Raw genomic sequence first — 19703 nt, forward strand, 5'->3', positions numbered from 1 at the left:
ATAGAGAAAGCTGAATAATGGTTGCCTGGGGCTGGGGGGAATGAAAGGATTGGCGGTGGATGGTCCAAGAATGCCACGGTGTTTGGGGAGGTGATGCAAATGTCCTAAAAGTGATTGCAGTAGAGACAGCACAACTCTGAATGTAATAAACGCAATTTAATAGCACATGTTAAATGAGCAAATTGTCCGGGGAGATAGCTCAGCGGACTAAGTGCCTGCCTGGCAAGAGCAAGGTCCTGAGTTCAATCCCCGGTACCACAAAACAATAAATAAATAATAAATGGGTAAATTGTACGGTATGAATTTATTTCAATAAAGATTAGAAACTTCATAGCACACTAGATCCAGGTCAGCCTAAAACATGGGGTTCCTACTATAACACAAAAACTCCCTGGGAAGCACCTGAAAGCATTAACATTAGTAGTGGGGAGAGGCCCTGCGGTATTAATCTGACAAAACACTCCCAGCTTAACTTGGGAAAGCCTTTTGCAGTCTTTCTCAAGGTCATCAGTCTCACAGAAATCCCCATCTACCTCTAAGATCCTGTTCTAGAAGCACTGGAAAAACCAAAACCTGCTTTCAAAACACCTTTAACCATGGACAAGGGGAGAAACAGAGGGTCCCTGGCAAGACAAGACAGGCTGTTAGAATACAAAGCTGAGAATTCTCTATTGCTATAGAAACGCAAGTCCAAAATAGACCACACAGTCCCCGGGAAGCGGTGTTTCAGCCGACTCCAAATAACCCAACACACAAAGAATGGTGGCCAGAGCCTTCTCAAATCATGCCTTCCTCGGCTCTGCGGCTCCTACGGGGTTCTGCCCTTGGCCTGATCTGTAGTTCACGAGAAGCCCCAGGACACTGGCCACACTGCAGGGCTTGTGACCTTGGAGAGACAGAAGGGGAGGTGGCTGGGTGTCTTACCCTAAAACAAAACACATTAACCTTAGGACATGGGCTCAAAAGAGAGCTCTGCTGTTTTTAGCCACCAGCTTTGTCCTAACCTGACAACCTGGATTCTCTCTTATCCCCAGGCAAATTAAAAGACCAAATGTTATTAAGCAATTAATAATGCAGCAGCTGTTATTTGGCATCTATGTCTCTGACAGACAGACTCTGACCCCAAAGGGCCTCCTTCAGTCCCTAAGGGCAAAATGACTCTGCAATGTCAAGTGCATAGGCAACTGGCATGTGCCTAACGACAGTGCCTGGCACAGAGCAATCTTCAATAAATGTCTACTGAATGATTCCTGAATGAATGCTGGTACTCCCTTAGCATTCTGTACCTTCTTCCAGTGGCCTGGTAGGAAAACACACACCCCTAACAATTACTGCTAGAATACAGATTTCAGAGGACAGAGTTTACTGATTTTGTCACTAATGTAACCTAAGCGTCTAAAGCAGTGCCTAGCACACAACAGGGCCTTGCACATCTGCTTTAAGCTAAATGGATAAAAGAGATAAAGGGCGCTGCGCTCCTCCCCCACCCCCACCCCCACCCCCACAAGCACCCCCCGACCTCTTAGTCCCTTTCCCTTCCAGTCCTTTCTGCGCAGCAGCCAGGACGCCTTGAGTCCTCCCGTCGCCAGGGGCCACCGTAAGCAACGCGCGCCTCGCTTTACGTCGCTCTTTGACGTCGTGAAGCCGCCGCCCGGAGCAAAGATGGCGGCATCAGCGGCAGGGATCGCGGGGCGCCTGCGGCCGGCTATTCGAAGGTCGCCTTCATGGCCAGGCCACAGCCGACGGCCGCTGTCCACCCAGCCCCCTCCAACACAAGGCTCGGCCGTGCGGGACGCCTTCCTCAGCTTCTTTCGCGATCGCCATGGCCACCGGTTGGTGCCCTCTGCTTCTGTGCGGCCCCGCGGCGACCCCAGCCTGCTTTTCGTCAACGCGGGCATGAACCAGGTGGGGCGGGGCGAGCCCCCGAACTTCAGGAGATAAAGAGAGGCGCCATGAGATGGGGGAAAGGGGGGGGGGGACTCTCCTGGCTCTGGGGAACCGAGGCTGCCTATGATTTGTTGAAGCTACTGGGGGCGCGGCCTGGGAGGTAAAACTGGTGGGTAGGGCTTGGGTTGTAGACCCTGATGGGGAAAGACTGCGTTCATTCATTCATTCATTCATACATACACGCGCGCATACATTCATGTTTTTATGCATGCGCATATGCGTGCGTGCGTGTGCATGCGTTCTGTGCTGTGGAACGGGTCCGGGTCCTCGCGCAGCCTAGGCAAGCGCTCTACCTCTGAGCTACGTCCCCAGTCCTAAGAGCTTGATCTTTAAAAACAACTTGTATATCAAGTACGTGTTTAGTGTGTACCTACTGTGTGCTAGGTGCTGTTCTCTAAGTTTATGACTTTAAGTAACCAACTATCCTCTCTAAATGGTTCTCACTTGAACATTAAAAATAGCTGGGAGGGTCGCCTAGAGGCTGTGTAAGTTCCTTACTAAATGCTGCTGTTATGGTCAATGCCTAGCACCCTGGAATCTTTTTTGCACCCTGGAAGTTTGGGTTAAAAAGTAAGATGGAGAAGTCTACCGCTCAGTGCCCTGGTTCCAGCCACGTGTACATACGTGGCTTTTGCCTTTCCTGTTCTCCAAGCAGGCCTCTGGTTCGTGATTTATTTACCCCTTCTCTGCCTCACACACACTAGAGATGGCCGCCCCAGGCTACCAGGTTGCCCCCTAGGACAGAACCACACTCTGGTCTCAGAGTCACAGTCAACCTTCATTCTGAACAGCAGCTCCCATGTCCCCTGAGATGTCCTCTCCCTGTCCTGTGCTCCCAGTTCAAGCCCATCTTCCTGGGCACTGTGGATCCACGAAGCGAGATGGCTGGCTTCCGACGTGTGGCCAACAGCCAGAAGTGTGTGAGGGCGGGAGGACGCCACAATGACCTGGAGGATGTGGGCCGAGACCTTTCTCACCACACCTTCTTTGAAATGCTCGGCAATTGGGCCTTTGGGGGTGAATATTTCAAGGTGAGTCTCCCAGCTTGGGGAGGGCCTCTTTGTAGATGCAGGGGCGAATGGCTAGAGGAACATGACTGCATCTCCCTTCCCTGGTAGGATTCTAAGTGCCTGCTGCCCGATGGCGGGCCAAATGCATATGAAAAATGGCCAAACGACAATGCCAAGAAGATAACTGGAGTCCAAGGTCACTCCAGGCCAGGGTGGCCAAAGCATTTCATAGACTGGGGACTTGAAAGGAGAGAGGCTTTAGAAGAGCAGGGAAGCTTTCTGAGCAGGAAAAGATGCTGAGGCAGAAACGGTCGTGGTGTTCTGGGAACAGGGCTGGGATGGGACATAGCTTTGTCTTAGACTGAAGTCTGAGTTAGTGCAGCTCGAGTACACACGTGGGCCTTCACTACAGGAGGAGGCTTGCAGCATGGCCTGGGAACTGCTGACTCAGGTCTATGGGATCCCGGAAGACAGGCTGTGGGTCTCCTACTTTGGTGGCGATCCCAAGGCAGGACTAGACCCAGATCTGGAGAGCAGGGACATCTGGCTCAGCCTAGGGTAAGTCACCACTCTCCTCAGCCCACGCCTAGAGGGCAGAAGGACTGGAAACAGAACTGACACCAGTCCCCAGAGCCTCGGCAAGTCCCAGGATGCTGTGGGGCAGCCCTATTCTTCCTCTTCCGAGTGGGTACTTGAATGGGGGTTCTTGTGGCAGAGGGGATCCCAATTTCTGAATCTGTCCTTCTCCTGCCACTTCCTGGGCCTTCTCTCCAGGGTGCCTGTGAACCGTATACTTTCTTGTGGACCACAAGAGAACTTCTGGGAGATGGGGGACACGGGCCCCTGTGGGCCTTGTACTGAGATCCACTATGACCTGGCTGGTGGGGTGGGAGCCCCCCAGCTGGTGGAGCTTTGGAATCTGGTCTTCATGCAGCACAACAGGTAATGAAGGCTGAGGCAGGACAGTGCCTGGCTGGAAGTGAGCACATACCACTTGGCAGACTGAGGCACGTATAAAGCAGACAGCGCAGGGCTGGGTTTACAGCAAGTGCAAGGTCCCGAGTTTAATGCCCAGTATAAATCAGTTAATCAATCAATCAAATCACTAAAGTGTAGCTCAGGGTAGAGCACTTGCCTGACATGCGTCAGGCCTGCATTCTATCCCAAACCCTGCAAAACACAAAAACGGAACCCTAAAGGAAACTTCCTAGTATGTTTCAGGTACAATTCTAAACACTTTTCAGATAACTGATTGAATCCTAGCCTTGGGCCACGACAGAGTAGTCACAGCGACTCTCTGGCCTCTTACACGAGTGTGATGGTGTTGAACCTGATCTCTAAGACTTTCCTCTCTCTGGGCAAAGAATTCCATGCAGTCAGTAGTGTCAGGGTTCAGGCAAGGGCCCAACAGGTATGAGGGTGGGGTTGACCCTTTGTGACAAAGGAGAGGGCCCACAGCCGCCTTTTTTTGCCACTGGGTATGAGGGAGGTACCAGTCTGGCTCCTTCTGTTGGCAGCCCTGGGACCCCTCAGTCCTCTGCTGCACCCTCCTCACTCCCTAATCCTGGCTTGCCCTCCCCTTGCACACTGTCCATTGCTAGAGAGGCCAACGGAAGCCTGCAGCCCCTGCCCCAGCGGCACGTGGACACTGGAATGGGCCTGGAGAGGCTGGTGGCCGTGCTACAAGGCAGGCACTCCACCTACGACACTGACCTCTTCTCCCCCCTGCTGCACGCCATACATCAGGTGAGCAAGTGGCTAGAGGGGCGAGTGTGGGAGGAGTGTGCCAGTGGTAGTGGAGGTGCTGGAGAAGACGTAGCTTCCTCCCTGGGCCCCAGGGAGCTTAGTGCTGAGTGCAGAACAGTGCCCTTTCCACTGCGTCCCGTGGGCCAGAGTATGTCACAGGGCTGCCCAGGCTGGGGAAGAAGAAGCAGACTCCATCCTGAGACAGGAAGCAAGCCTATGAAGTCATACTGCGAAGTGCCCATCTTTTCAAACTCCACCGAGAGGAAAGTAAAAGCCGGGCCCTGTGGGCCCTGACGGGCATGGAGCCTTGTCTTGGATGTGGAAGGAGGCAGAGCTGGAGGCAGGCGGGGTCCCTGAGCACTTTGGGAACCCGTCCCTGTTGCTGTGCAGAGGGCGCCTGAGGAGGCAGGAGTAAGAGTAGGGAACCAGTTGGGAGGCTGTTACCATTCCAGGCAGCAGAGGAGAAGCAAAGGACATGCTGGGAATCAGACACTCGTCCATGTGGTGAGGTGGGGCAGAAGCCAGCTCTGGCTGGACAGAGGAGGCTGCTGGGCACACAGCTTGTACCCCGCCCTGAGCACCGGCATCAGGCCCCCACTCCCTGCACTCATTTGCTCCTCCTCAGTGCTGCAGCCTGCCTGTCTTTGCTCCTCTGAGCCTTACTTTCCTCCTCTTGAAAGCAAAGATGGCAATGCCTCCCAAGGGCGCTGTTTTCAGGATGGATGCTACACTCTTCAAGGGCCCACGGTCACAACAGTAGAGATCCAGCTAGTAGCCACAGATGTGATCGTCGCCTGGGCCACACTGAGCCGCATGGGGATACCAGCAGCACAGCAGCCCCATCTCTTCTCCCTCATTGTAGGGCTGTGAGGCACCGCCTTACTCTGGCCGGGTGGGGGCAGCCGATGAAGGACACACCGACACAGCCTACCGTGTGGTGGCCGACCACATCCGCACCCTCAGTGTCTGCATCGCCGATGGTGTCTCCCCGGGGATGTCGGGTGCCCCGTGAGTCTTGGGAGCTACAGCAAGGGCAGGGGCCTCCGGTTACTGGGAGAGGAGGGGCAGGAGGAGAGGTGGGGCAGGCTGACTGCACACCAGCGGTGGGGTTCACCCTGGGCTCCAACCTCCCATAGGCTGATTCTTCGCCGGATCCTCCGTCGAGCTGTCCGGTTCTCCACAGAGGTGCTTCGGGCACCACCTGGCCTCTTAGGCAGCCTGGTGCCAGTGGTAGTGGAGATGCTGGTAAGCGCAGAGCTTCCGCCCTGGGCTCCAGGTTCCTGTGCTGAGCCCCAAAGTAGCCCTAGCCTGGGCACATGGGGTTCCCCTTCCCCTGCTCCTAAGTGTCCAGCCCAGCACCTCATGAACTGACAAAACCATACTTGCTCACAAGAGGCAGGGACATTCCAGGAAGCCCCCTCTCCAGGCTGCCTGTCATGTGACCTTGGGACCCTTCTGCCTGCATCCCTACTCCACCAGAAATCCTGTCCCTGTGTGGGTCCCTCAGAGCAGCAGAGCTTCTAGGACATTCTTAGGAGGCGGCCGAGGTGGAATAGGCTGTTAGTTGCTACTTGTCCTTCCTTAGGGAGACACATATCCGGAGCTGCAGAGAAAGTCAGCCCAGGTAGGAAACCTTAGGGACAGGAGAGCTGTGGAGAGGGGCACTCCCCTCAGGGCACCCAGCTCCACTGCCTCCTGCCTGGCCAGATAGCCAGCCTGGTGTCAGAGGATGAGGCCGCCTTCCTAGACTCCCTGCAGCGGGGCCGGCGCATCATCGACCGCACCCTGAAGCGTCTGGGGCCTTCTGATCTCTTTCCTGGTGAGTCACAGAACTGGAAAGGGGGAGGAACTCACAAATGTGGCCAGGCACAGGAGGGGGCTTCAGGCCAGCTCATATCCCCTGACCCCTACCCACGGGTCCTCACCTTCCAACACAGTGTTGTGTGCAGGAGAAACTCCACTCTGCTGACCCCCTCCATGCTTCTGGCCACCTTGCCTCCTGTCCTTGTCCCACACTCACGCTGCTCCCTTTTCTGAGCCTACATGGTTGGAGCCTAGGCCTTCCCCCTCACTCTTCTCCCCTGCCTTTGTCTCCCCCTGCCTGTCCCTAACACCATCTTTCTTCCCCAAAGCTGAAGTGGCCTGGTCCTTGTCAGTGGCTGGGGACCTAGGGCTCCCCCTGGACCTAGTGGAGCTGATGCTGGAGGAGAAGGGCGTGCGGCTGGACTCTGCAGGGCTGGCACAGCTGGTGCAGAAGGAAACCCAGGTATGGACAGGGACATATGTCAGCCCCTTGACTGGCACTGAGCTCTGTAGGAATACCGGACGGAGCCTCCAGCCCTGCTGCAGCCTGCAGGAAGGGAGCAGAAGATAGAGCAGGCAACATAGCCTCCTCGAGAGGGTCTGGGAACAGCAGGGGCAGGAGGTAGTCCCAGGGTGCCCAGCCCATGGCTGCTTCTCCAGCCAGCCCCAGGGAAAACAGCTCTCCAGGCATCTGTGCCCCACACTCCCGTTTTGCAGCTTCAGGCCCACCAGACTAAGCCGGCTCAGGAACAGCGACTGCGCCTTGACATCCACGCACTTGCCGAGCTGCAGCGCCGTGGGCTACCCCCTACCGACGACAGCCCCAAGTACAGCTACTCTCTACGGCCCACTGGGGACTATGGTGAGAGCCTGGATCCTTCCCCAGGGCACAGGTTTGCCAGGGTCCCCTCCAGGGCTCGCTGTGGAGACCCACGGGCCATGTCCCCCATACCCACTTGGCATTAACAGCCGTCCTGCACCCTGCAGAATTTGGTCCCTGCGAGGCCCAGGTGCTGCAGCTGTATACAGAGGAGGGGGCTGCTGTGGCCACCGTGGAGCCAGGCCAGCGCTGCGGTCTCCTTCTAAACAGGACCAATTTCTACGCTGAACAGGGCGGCCAGGCTTCAGACCGGGGCTATCTGGTGCGGGCAGGGCAGCAGGTAGTGTCCTCCACACCAGGGTCATGGCCGTGGGAATGGGCTGGGGTCACATGGGGCCAGGGTCAGGGAAGCTGTGAGCAGTCACTTGGTGTCCTGCCCTGTCCTTCCTAGGATGTGCTGTTCCCTGTGGCCCAGGCCCAGGTCTGGGGAGGGTTTGTCCTGCATGAAGTACTGGCCCCTGAGCACCTGCAGGTGGGGGACCAGGTGCAGCTGCACGTGGATGAGGTAAGAGCCCCACTGTGCAGGGCTGATTCCCTGCATCTGCTTCACCTGCCCACCCCCACCCCCACCCAGACCCTGGAGTGACAAGAGCATTTTAGGCCTGGCGTCGGGGCTGCATGGAAAAGCACACAGCGACCCACCTGCTGAACTGGGCACTGAGGCAGACCCTGGGACCCAGCACGGAGCAGCGGGGCTCCCACCTCAGCCCGGAGCGGCTACGCTTTGACGTGGCCACCCAGGTAAGCCTGGGTTGTGGGCCCAGCACTGCCCTTCCATCTCTGTGGCCTTCCAACAGCGCCTTTCCCAGATTCTTCCTGTCAGTAGGGGTCAGGCCAGCCATGGCGGCCTCCTGCAGCCCTGCTGCACAGTTCCCCTCACCTCAGCAGCCAGCTTTCTTGTTCCTGCTGTCTCCAAGCCAGCAGCCTTGCTCAGACCTAGCCACCTGCATTTTTCTCCCATTCCATCTCCTGGCCTCTGAGTAGCTGACGAGCCCTGTGGCAGCTAGCTGCTCTGTGCCCACAGCCCCCTCCTGGAGACCCCCTGCCAAGCCACCCCATCTAAGCTCCCTGAGGACACAGCCTCCCCTTAGTGTCTTTTGCCAAGTGACCGGTATTCATCAAAGGCCTATGGCTTCCCTTTGGCACCTCTCACAAGTGGCTTGGAGCTCTCTGCCTCACCTGTGCCTAAAAGTCCCTGTCCCCATCCCATGCTCTGGCACCTGGGGACAATCCTAGGAATACTAAGAGTGATGTGCATGGGACTAATACTGTCATTCTGCCCCACCCCAGGCTGCCCTGACCCCAGAGCAGCTCCGTACTGTAGAGGGCACCGTGCAGGAGGCCGTGCAGCAGGATAAACCTGTGTACATGGAAGAGGTACCCCTGGAGCTCACTGCCTGCATCCCTGGCCTGCGCTCCTTTGATGAAGTAAGCAGGGCCACCCTCTTGGTGGCAATGGCTACACTTGACAAAGCCATGAGGCCTCTGTCCTCCACTGGCCATTATAGACCTGCCCCTCCACTGCAGGTGTACCCAGACCCTGTGCGGGTGGTATCGGTTGGGGTGCCTGTGGCCCATGCCCTGGATCCCATGTCCCAGGCTGCGCTGCAGGCCTCTGTGGAGCTCTGCTGTGGGACGTGAGTCACCCTCTTCCGCCCTGGACTGTGCCCTTCCTGGCCCATGGAGCTCCCAGTATTTGGCCTGAGGCCCAGGCTTCTCCCTACATCCTCATCCCCTGACCTCCCTTCCACAGGCACCTGCTTCGCACAGGGGCTGTGGGGGACCTGGTTATAATTGGGGAGCGCCAGCTCACCAAGGGCACCACCCGCCTGCTGGCTGTCACCGGGGAGCAGGCCCAGCAGGTCAGCACACTAGTGGGCCCAGGAGACTTCTGGATGTGGATGGGGCAGGGGGCCACACACAGGCAACACCGCCAGGCTTGGAGACATCAGGCAGCAGAGCCAGAGTTGGTACATGCACCCTGGCACACAGGTGTGAATATCAGTTGGGATATTCAGTGCTGGTGCTATGGTCAGTCGTTCTTGACTCTTCCACATTTCTGACTTGGCCTTGGGCAACAGTGACTGCCAGGCCTTGTCTTAGGGTGGCCCTACTGTCCCGTCCCTACCCTGCAGGCCCGAGAGGTAGGCGAGAGCCTGGCCGGGGAGGTTGATGCAGCCACTGAGCGTCTGAGCCAGGGCACCAGGGACCTGACGGAGGCTCAGAGGCTGTCCAAAGACATGGGCCGACTCACAGAGGTGAGGACCACCCTGCCATGGAGCCAGGGCCACCCTCAGCAGGGTAGCTTGGGGACAGCACAGGTGTGACACCACTACCCCTGACTGCAGGCTGTGGACAGTGCTGTGATGCCTCAGTGGCAGCGGAGGGAGCTACAGGCCAGGCTGAAGTTGCTGCAGCGCCGCGCCAACACCGCCATCCGCAAGCTGGAGCTTGGTCAGGTGAGGGGACAGGTGGTCCGTGAGTGGCAGCTTTGCCAGTTAAGATCAGCACCGCCCTGGTCCCCACATTCCTGTCTGCTGCACGGTGTCTCTGCTGCAGCTTTCCCTCCTGAGGCTTCTCAATGGTGACTACCACCCAACTCTGCCTGTTCCTTGTCTCCTGTACCTGGCCTGCCTCCTTTTACCTGCAGGGACCTTTTGTAGGGCCAAGAGCTGTGACAGAAGGGAATAGGCAAAGTGGGGAAAGGACACAGTGGAGCCTGAGATAGGAGCCAGCGAGGCTAGCCTGCACCCCTGCTCAGAGCCATGGCCCTGCTAGGGGGCTGCGGGGTTGGGGTTGGGTCCCGATGTGGGAGCAATGGCAGATCGGCCTCTCAGTCTACCTTCTGTGTCCCTCTGCTCTGCAGGCTGCTGTGAAGTCCCAGGAGCTGCTGAGGCGGCACGAAAAGGGGCCTCTGATTGTGGACACTGTCTCTGCTGAGTCCCTCTCGGTCTGCACTGGTGGAGGGGCTGAGGAGGGGACAAGTCCTTGGGGGAGGTGGCCGTGAGTCACCCATGCCCTTCTCTCACACCCAGGTGCTGGTGAAGGTGGTACGGCAGTTGTGTGAGCTCGCCCCAGGCACCTCTGTGCTCCTCCTCAGCCCGCAGCCAGTGGGCAATGTCCTGTGTGCCTGCCAGGTGGCTCAGGTAGGGGGGCACAGCCGGTGGCCTTGGGTTCTACACCTTTATCCTCCCCCCCCAGATAAGGGACTGAGACAGGGGGAGGAAACCTGTGAGGTTGGCCAGGGCAGGGCACGCTGCTTATCCCTAAAGGTGGGCTCTACAAGGTGCTTTGCTCACCCCTGCAAAGCTGCTCATCGGCCTAGCCCCCCTGACATCTGCCTCGAGGGCTGCCTTGGGGCTTCTCCACAGCAACTGCCTTTGACTCTGTTTGTCCCCAGACTGCCGCACCTACCTTCACAGCAGAGGCCTGGGCCCTGACCGTGTGCAGCCACATGGGAGGCAAGGCCTGGGGCTCGCATGTCGTGGCCCAGGGCACTGGAAGCACCATGGACCTGGATGCTGCCCTCCGTGCAGCCCATGCCTATGCCATCAAGCAGCTCTGACCCTAGTGCTCCGGGGAGCTACAACAGCCAAGCCCCTGGCACCCTGGAGCAGCCCCCGTGACCTCCCAGAGGTCCAATTACTGAGCCAAAGGAGACCACCTGTCACCTGACACAAGAAAACAGACTGGGCACACAGAAGTGGCCCAGAAGTGCCACACCAAATGTGCAAACAGAGCTACCACAGCTATGACTTGTCATTAAAGCGGTTTTCACAGAGGAGAGCATGCCCGGCAAGGTTCTTTTTCTTTAAAAAGAGTGGGCCTTGCTCTCCCACCAGGACACGAGCATCACCACCAGTGTGGCCATTCCCACCAGGGAAAAGGCTGCAGGATCCAGGTCAAGGCCACCTTACTGGCAGAGCATGTCCCACTGGGTGCCCACAGAGGCTCCGGAAGTGTCGGGTGGAGCTGGGCAGACCCTCCTCGGATACCAGCCTTGTTAACAGTGACCCCGAAGTCCAGAGTTGTATTTCAGTCGCACTGTCTGGTCAGCCCACTGTGCAGCAGGAGCTGGTCAACTGCTGAGCCCAGTGGTGCTTGCTGGGGTGAGGGAGGAGGCAGTAAGGAGGTGGTGTCCAGTGGTGACAGTCCAGTGACACCAGGTTGTGGGGACCGCTACAAAGTGGCTCTGAGAAGGATTTATATTAACCAGTTGGCTTTTCATGTTCACTGGTGAGTCTGCCCAAGACCTAGGCCCCTTGTCTAGGGATGGGCAGCCTGTAATAGTGACTGAAGCCATGGCACCTCAGGACAAGACAAGGCCACAGCTAAAGACACCTGGCTCCAACCTCAGATAAAGACTAGCTGCAGGCATCTCCTTCCTACGGATGACATCGTTCTAAATTACCATAATGTCTTACTTGGAGAAGTCTTTGTAGGGACTCCCAAGGCCCTGGCATTCAAGACATTCCCACCTTCAGTATTCCCCTGCCCTTGTTCTGATAACTAAATAAACATTCTGATAGGTAAATAAGTCCACCCAGAAAAGTTTTTTGTCTTAACCCCCAGAGAATCTCAAACGCTGTGAGAGGGTTTCAATCCTCCTGGAGCCCAGAAATCATTTGTCCTATTTCTCCTTTGCCACCCACTCATTTGGGAGATTGCAGACCTGGGATGATATTGCCTCCATGACCAGGGACTAGAGGGGCAGCTGAACTAGGGGACAGTGTTGCAGGCTGGGAGACAGCAAGGGGCTGGGGCTGGGGACAGAGTCAGGGCAATTACGCACCCCAGAAACCAGTTGTGTAGCACACGCCCAGCCTAAGTGGAGGAAGCCAAGGAGGCTGTCCGCCTCCACCCACCAGGATAGGCCATGAGCTTGCAGCTGCAGCGCTGCTGCTGGGAACAGAGGCTCAAGGGGCCTCTCCAAGGCCAGGGCTCCCTGACAGCCAGTCCCCAGGTGCTGGCTGTCCAGAGAAACCATGCCCGCAAGGTGTCTTCCTAAGGCAGATGATTTGTGGGGAGGGCAGCAACGCAACTCTCTGTGGCCCTCTGGGTGGCCGCGGGAAGCGTGCTGCCCTGCGTTACTGGTAAGTCGTCCCAGGGTCTGTGGCATTAGATAACGAGTCATCTGCCGCTGAACTTCAAGGAAGCTCCGCCTTCCCCGGACCCCTCCCACCACCAGGAGCACTGTTCCCTTTCATAGCCGCTCCGGCTATCTGTTTTCCGCCCCATACTGGGCCTGGAAGGAATGGTGGTGGCCTTGAGCTGTAGGAGCTGGCAGGCTCCTTCCTTGGCCTTCCCTGAAAGATCCTGGAATGGTGGGGTCAGTCTTCCCCGCCACCTCCCCCGTCCCCAGGAGGATCCCAACAGACCCACACACACCCCCACACCCCCAACTTCCGCGCGCCAACTCCCAGGCGCACATTCCCAGACACCCTACACCCCACAGCCTACAGCACGGATTTCCTGACCCAGGGGGTCATGTGGGCAGGAGGCAACCTCGTATGACTCCGCCCCGCGCTGACCCCGCCCCTGGCAACCTGGGCGTCCCTAACGACTCCCAGGCAACATCAGCGTCCCTAGCGACCACCAGCCTACCGTTGACGATGACGGCAGGGAGCCTAGCCAGGGGCCCATGCCCACTGGGACCATTGTGTGGCCTCATTATATCAGTGTTGAAGGCCCTGAGGCCCTCAGAAGAGTGACCCCTCCTCCTGCAGGCCCAGAAGCTTCTGGCACCTCCTTCACCCCCCTCGTGGTGGTTCTCTCAGTTAACAGAGAAGCCAGAGTCCTCACCCCAGGTAGGGTGGGGAGGGGCTGCTGGGGTGTCTGAGGGAGCTGGGGGCCGGTCCACTGGAGCCTCTCTTGAGGCAGCAGACTTTAACGGGCAGGAGTTGGCAGGAGCAGGCCCTGGGGATTGAACACTATGATTCTCACGGGGCAGAAGACCAGCCTGTTTGTCAGACAAACTCTGTTCGCTGGCCGTACAAACTGGGGCTCAACAGCTGCACGTGTAAGTGTGGATTGTCCTAAGCTACTGTGGGCATGAAAGAGGTCAGGACAGAGACGGAGTCAAGCCCTAGGCCCCAGGATGTCTCTCCTAGGGGCCCTGGGTACAGGCAGGCAAGCTAAAGCCAGTGGAAGCTAGAGGGGGAGCCAGAGAGGCCAGTCCTCGCAAAAAGGAGGGAGACAGCTGAGGGTCAGGGCTGTAACAGCAGGGTGAGTGGCCCCCTGTGACGTCATCTACAGGCAGGAGTGTGTGTGTCTGCCTCCAAGTCAGTGGCTGGATTTAACTGGAAGGATTTGAAACTCATTCCCAATGGGAAGTGGATTTTGCATACACCTGATCTTGTCTTGTCTTGTCATATATCCTATGCTTGACAAAGTATACAGCCCCCTGGGTGTTCAGGAGCCAGTTGGTCCCTGTCCCAGTCACCAGTTTCCTCATCCATCCAAAGGGCTAAGGAAGCTTGCCCTGCCTCCACTACAGAAGAGAGAATAACTGTGAAGGGGCCTGCTACCGTCACGCCTGAGCTGATGCTGCGCAGTGCCAGGAGAGCTGGGGTGTGAGGCTGGAGGTGCAGTGTCGTTGCAGAGGACAAGGCCACCGGGACCCAGCTCTGGCAGTGACAGCTGGGGACCTCGGCCCTTCTCAGCTGGCCCTCTGATCTAGTTCAGCACCTGGCAGGATTTTCCCTATGATTTCTCTCACCAAACTGTGAGCCCAGCAGAACTCAGCTTCAGTAAAAGGGGCTTGGAAGCAGCAGTCACATTAGGTCTCAGGGCTGTGGAGGCACCAGGCTGCCCAGGGTCTCGGGGACGGGGAGGAAGGTGCCTGGGTTCTCCAAGTCTGCCATCTGTCCCCTTGGGAGTCTGTCTCTCCCGCTGCAGGCAGCTCTGTGTGTGAGGGAGGTGGCTCCCAGCAACGGGGGCTGCAGAGCCTTCAAGGACATCTGTCCTTCTGTCGCCTGCACTTGGACAAACCTGAGGCAAGCTCTGATTGGCTGACACTGTAGCCACCCCCGGACCAGTGGCTCTGGCTAATAGGATGCTTCTCACCAGCAGCTAGCTATTCTTAGAAGCATGGGGCAGCCCCAAACACCAGCACCCACCAGAGTAGATCTGAGATCCAGGCGAACAGGAGTGGGGGAGCAGCCCCCCCATAGCCCCCCATGGTAGTGACACAGGAACTGGAGGGTATGTTCAGCAATGTGGGGGTCAGGAAAGCCCAGTGAGTGGTGCTAAGCTGAGACCCAGTGCACCAGCGTCCCTTTCCTGGTGAGGTGGCAGAGGCCTGCAGTGTCCCAGGTTCAAGAGCAGGGAGGCCTTGGACACAGGAACTAGGGTAGCTGTCTGTGCCCAGTGGGGTGCAGAGGCTTCCAAGGTCCAGATCTGACAGGACCAGCTGATGCCTGGAGCCCGAGCCCAACAGCTGGACTATAGTGCAGGCAGACATGGAGTCAGTAGGAAAGAACAGAGGGAGTTGGGGAGCAGATGGGTGGAGCCAGCACCCAAATATGGGATGTGGGCAGAATAGTCTGGACCGCTGAACTCAGGGAAGAAGGGAGCTGGGCCCTGAGTGAGGGTGGCAGGATTCTGGGGGCCTGCCTCCACACATGCATGGTGGCCCCAGTGTAAAGCCTCACAGAAAAAGTGGCAGAGGTGGGCAGGGTGACACCCGCCTGGGGAGGGGTCATATGTCACACTGTCTTTCTTTTTCTTTTCTTTCTTTCTTGTCATACTGGGGATGGAACTCATTATGCTGCGGAGCTATCTCCCCAGCCCCCCCCCTCTTTTTTTTTTTTTTTTTGGTATTTTAGGGAAGGGCCTACAGGGTCTTCAGGGTCTCACTAGTAGTGATCTGCCTGTTTACAGTCTCCCAAGAGCTGGGATTACAGTGGGGGCTGGCACGGCAGGTCTGGGAATCAAACCCCTGCCCCTGCACCTGCTTACAGGCACTTTAATCTGCCGAGCTATTTAGCCAGCCCCCACACTGGAAGATGGAAGTTCATTTTGTTCATTTTTTTTTTTTTAAGAGGGAAAGGTTTATTTAGCTCATAGCTTATAAAGGTTTCAGTCCGTAAAAGTTCCAAGGGTGGCAGAGGGGAATAACAGTTAGTAGCAGCCAAGGACAGCAGAAGCAACAAGTGTAGAAAGGTCATTATCCTTTTAAATACAGTTGGATCTGTCATTTGTTTTGTTTGGGTTTGTTGAGACAAAGTTTCACTATATAGTTCAGGCTGGCTTTGAACTCACTAAGTAGCCCAGGCTGGCCTCAAACTTTCGCTTATCCTCCTGTCTCAGCCTCCCAAGTGCTGGGATTTAGGGATGGGCCACTATGCCCGGCATCTGTTATTAAAGTTTTGTTTTGTTTTGTTTTTTCGAGATGGGGTCTCAGCATGTAATCCAGGCTGGCCTCATACTTGCAGCAACCCTCCTGCCTCAGTCTCCCAAGTGATGGGACTACAGGGGTGCATCACCAAGCCTAGCTATTATTAGTTTGTTTTTTGTTTTGTTTTGGAGGAACTGGGGATTGAATTCATGCCCTTGCACTTGCCAGGCAAGCACTTATTCTACTGAGCTATCTCTCCGGCCCCAGTTAGGTTTTTTTTTTGTTTGTTTGTTTTTAAAAGTAGGTTTTTTGTTTGTTTTTTGCAGAACCGGGGATTGAACTCAGGCCCTTGCACTTGCCAGAAAAGTAGGTTTTTAAAAACACTCAAGATCCAAATCTAGTGTCTGAGGGTCAGCCAAATACCTCAGCAGATTAAAGCACATGCAAGCAGGTGCAGGGGCCAGGGGTTCACTCCCCGGGCCTGCCATGCTGTCCCACCCCAGGGGCGCTGAGATGGCGACTGAGACTGGGCATGGTGGTGTAGGCCTGTAATCCCAGCTCTTGGAGGCTGTAAACAGGTGGATTACTATGAGTCTGATCTAGTAGTGAGACCCTGAACACCCTGTAGACTCCTCCCTAAAATCCAAAAAACAAACAAACAAACAAAAATCTTGTGTCTGGTGAAAATTTGCCTATCTAAAACACACACACTGGGGCCGGGGAGATGGCTCAGTAGGATAAGCGCTTGACCAGCAAATGCAAGGATCTGAGTTCAATCCCCGGTTCCGCAAAAAAATAAATAAATAAATAAATAAATAAATAATAAAAAATAAAAAAAATAAAACACACACACTCTCTCTCTCTCTCTTTGATTTTTTTCAGTACTGAGGATTGAACCCAGCGCCTTTGTAGTAAGCTACACCCCCAGCCTTTTTTTGATTTTTTACTCCTGAGGCAAGATCTTGCTAAATTGCTCAGACTGGGCTCTACTTCGCAATCCTCCTGTCTTAGCCACCCAGTTTGCTACGCCCAACCAAAATTATTCTCATAATTCATAGTTTTGAAACAGCAAGAAGTGGCTGGGGATGTAGCTCAGCGGCACAGTGCTTGCCTGGCAAGCACGAGGCCCTGAGTTCAATTCCTGAGCACAAAAAAAAAAAAAAAAAAAACCAGCAAGAGCTGATTAAGGGAACACAATCAGCACTGCGCATGTTGTGCAGTTAATGATGCCAGTGTTTGCTTTAGAAATGACACCAGACCGGGGCTCTTGATGTGGCTCCTACAGCAACAGCTGGAGCAGAGAGGCTCTGGTCCTCCTTCTGCGCTGTGGCACCCTGAGATGGGTCTCCCCAGCCCCAGGAGGGGTCTCTAAGGAGGAGGGAGCAGGGGCTGCTGCTGACTAGGACAGTGAGCATGGGCCACAGGGCAGCAACAAGGCCTGTTCTCTGGGAACCCGTGTGCCCTGCCAAGCTGGGGCCTGCTCCCTGCAGTGCAGCCCACAGTGTGCCTGGGACCAACAGAACAGTCAGGAAGGGGCCCACGAGTCCAGGAGCAGGGCCCACCTGTTGCCTAAGCCTCCTCCCTGCCGCCACGCGCCTGAACCTCCAGCCTCCAACACCACTGCTACCTCACCCCAGGGAATGGTCCCCAAGCCAGGTCCCTGGTCCACCCAGTGCTGTCACTTGCACCCACCCCCCAACAGCCATTCCAGATATCCCCAGTAGTCAGCAAGTATCACCCCAGAGGAACCCCTGCAATCCCCCACACAGGCAAAAATCATTGTCCACAGTAAATGTGTGAATGTGGAAACTGAAGTTCAGGTAGGTTGAGTAACTGGGCCAAGGTCACCCCGCAGGTGACTAGCAAGGCAGGAAACTCAAAGTGAGTGTAGACTAAAACAGCACTCACCCCAGCTGCCCCCTCCAAGGCACCCTGGGGCCAAAGCGGGGGGGGGGGGGGGGAACCTTACTGAATTTGCACTGGTTTCCACAAGGGGTGTCACCGAGCAGAAACAACGACCGCATACTGCCCAGCCACCACCCACCTCAGCCAGGCTCTTCCTCCTGGAGCTGCCTGGCACCCGAGGGCACCATCTGGTCACTCCCTCTGCCAAGGATGTCTTTCCTGGATCACTGTGTCCCTCCCCATAGGCCATGCCACAAGGCCCCAGGCAGGTGCTATCTGAGGTGCTGAGTGCTGGGCAGGCAGCCCTGCCTACACCAGGTCTCTGAGCACAGGGCAGGGTGTCCCCAGACCAGGCCACATTGCATCCCCTGTCCTCAGCCCCAGATTCAGCTGTCTTCTCTCTTATACCTGCTGTGCTCCAAGCTGTCTGGGAGGTGGGGGCCAGGAGAACCGGAAGTGGCTCTGATAGGGAGATCACAGGAGGGCTCAGGGCTGGAGGCCTGTATGGTCAGAGGTGAGGGGACCAGCTCCCTGGGCAGGCCATGCCCGGTCTCCTCTTCTTCTCTCAGCTCAAAATGACCTTAAAGTTACATAGCCACAGGCTCAGTGTGCTACACCCCCAACCCTTTCGGTTTTTAGTTTGAGCACAGTACAGGCTGGTCTTGCATTTGCCATCTTCCTGCCTCAGCCTTTCAAGTATGAATGGTTAAACTCAGTGTAAATTCATCCTTTTGGGGCTGGGGAAATGGCTCAGTAGAATAAGCACCTCCCTGGCAAGCACAAGGGCCTGAGTTCAATCCCGGTTCTGCCAAAAAATAAAATAAAATAAAAATAAACCCATCCTTTTTCTTTAGAAGCTGTGCAACATTGGACAAGTCAGTTACCCTCTCTGTGCTTCTACCGCCCATCAGGAAATGGGAAAATATGAGTGCCTAACTCTAAAAGGCTTTCATGAGGATAAAGGTGTTAATATACATAGAGGGGCATCCAGTGTATACCAAGGGAACTACTTGACCTAAAAAGGGAACCACATTAGCTGCTTGCTAGCTTCACATGCCAGACAATTTATTCTGCTTTCTTCAGTCATTATTTAATTCCCTCCCCCCAAATAATGTTGGTAACTGTTTACCTTCTTTTCATAGAGGCTGCACCAAAACTAAGAGAGGTGCAGTCACTTGCAGAAGGCCACACCGCTGGCTGTTCGGATTTGCACCAGGCTCTTCCAGAGCTCTGCACTCGAAGAACCTCCAAAGTCTCACCCCTCCCTGTTTCCTCTCCCTCCAGGTCCCCACCAGCATCAGGGACCTGAGCAGCTTCTCGTGTCCAGGTCACCACAGGGCCTCCTGCCCCTCTGACGCCAGCCCTCAGTATGCAGGACTCCCGGCCCCCATCTGGGCTACTCACCCCCCACAAGTCCTCCTCCGGCCCTGGGCCCCCCGGGCTACTCACCCCCCACAAGTCCTCCTCCGGCCCAGGGCCCCCCGTCGCCACCCACACTTCAGCCCCGGGCATGGTCCCCCGCAAGCGCACCACCCCGAACTTCCGCCGCATGCGCAGGATCATTGCAGAAGACACCGAGTGGTCGCTGGCCATCGTGCCCCTCCTCACGGAGCTCTGCATAGAGAACATCATCAAGAACTTCCGGAGTGAGTCTGCAGGGAGCGGAGGAGGGCCAGGGCTCCCACTTCCTGCAGAACCCACTGCTAGGCTCCCAGCAGCCTCTGCCACAGCGACTCGAAACATCCCACAGCCCCTCCTGTCCCAGCCAAAGCAGCTCCTCCCCCAGAACCCGTCTGAACTCCAGTACATGTAGCTTTCTGGCTTGCTCTTGGACCTGTGCTTGGTAACCAGAAACCACAGAAGTACAGGGCGGGGGAGGGGGCCCTGTCCTGAGGAGCACTCTGAAGACCCCGCCAGGCCAGCGTTCTGTCCCCAGCACTGGTGACCACCTGACCTGCATGTGCTCTTTTCACCTTTTTTTTTTTTTTTTGAACCTAGGATCGAACTCAGGACCTTGTGCTTGCCAGGCAGGCACTTATACCATTGAGCTATCTCCCTGGCCCGTCTCCTTTTT

General features: G+C 56.3%; 2 protein-coding genes across 2 annotated transcripts in view; both read left to right on the top strand.

Moving 5' to 3' along the window:
• Nucleotides 1-1654: 1654 nt before the first annotated feature.
• Nucleotides 1655-11170, top strand: Aars2 (alanyl-tRNA synthetase 2, mitochondrial). Its single transcript, XM_004624102.2, has 22 exons — nucleotides 1655-1905; nucleotides 2787-2978; nucleotides 3370-3515; nucleotides 3732-3899; nucleotides 4559-4703; nucleotides 5566-5711; nucleotides 5840-5948; nucleotides 6289-6327; nucleotides 6411-6522; nucleotides 6836-6969; nucleotides 7224-7368; nucleotides 7494-7666; nucleotides 7778-7891; nucleotides 7987-8127; nucleotides 8677-8814; nucleotides 8914-9023; nucleotides 9140-9248; nucleotides 9522-9644; nucleotides 9735-9845; nucleotides 10253-10336; nucleotides 10422-10532; nucleotides 10787-11170. Exons 1-22 carry the CDS (start codon nucleotides 1663-1665, stop codon nucleotides 10949-10951), a joined length of 2958 nt encoding a protein of 985 aa, XP_004624159.1. The 5' UTR covers nucleotides 1655-1662; the 3' UTR covers nucleotides 10952-11170.
• A 1837-nt stretch (nucleotides 11171-13007) lies between these two features.
• Nucleotides 13008-19703, top strand: part of Tcte1 (t-complex-associated-testis-expressed 1) — a 12668-nt gene continuing 5972 nt past the window's right edge. The window contains exons 1-2 of the mRNA XM_004624406.2: nucleotides 13008-13193; nucleotides 18914-19275. Of these exons, the coding sequence (XP_004624463.1) occupies nucleotides 18999-19275 (277 nt within the window). The 5' untranslated portion in view covers nucleotides 13008-13193; nucleotides 18914-18998. The remainder of the gene's footprint in view (nucleotides 13194-18913; nucleotides 19276-19703) is intronic.

The sequence above is a fragment of the Octodon degus genome, unplaced genomic scaffold, assembly GCF_000260255.1.
Source record: "Octodon degus isolate 3935 unplaced genomic scaffold, OctDeg1.0 scaffold00005, whole genome shotgun sequence".
Taxonomy (NCBI): domain Eukaryota; kingdom Metazoa; phylum Chordata; class Mammalia; order Rodentia; family Octodontidae; genus Octodon; species Octodon degus.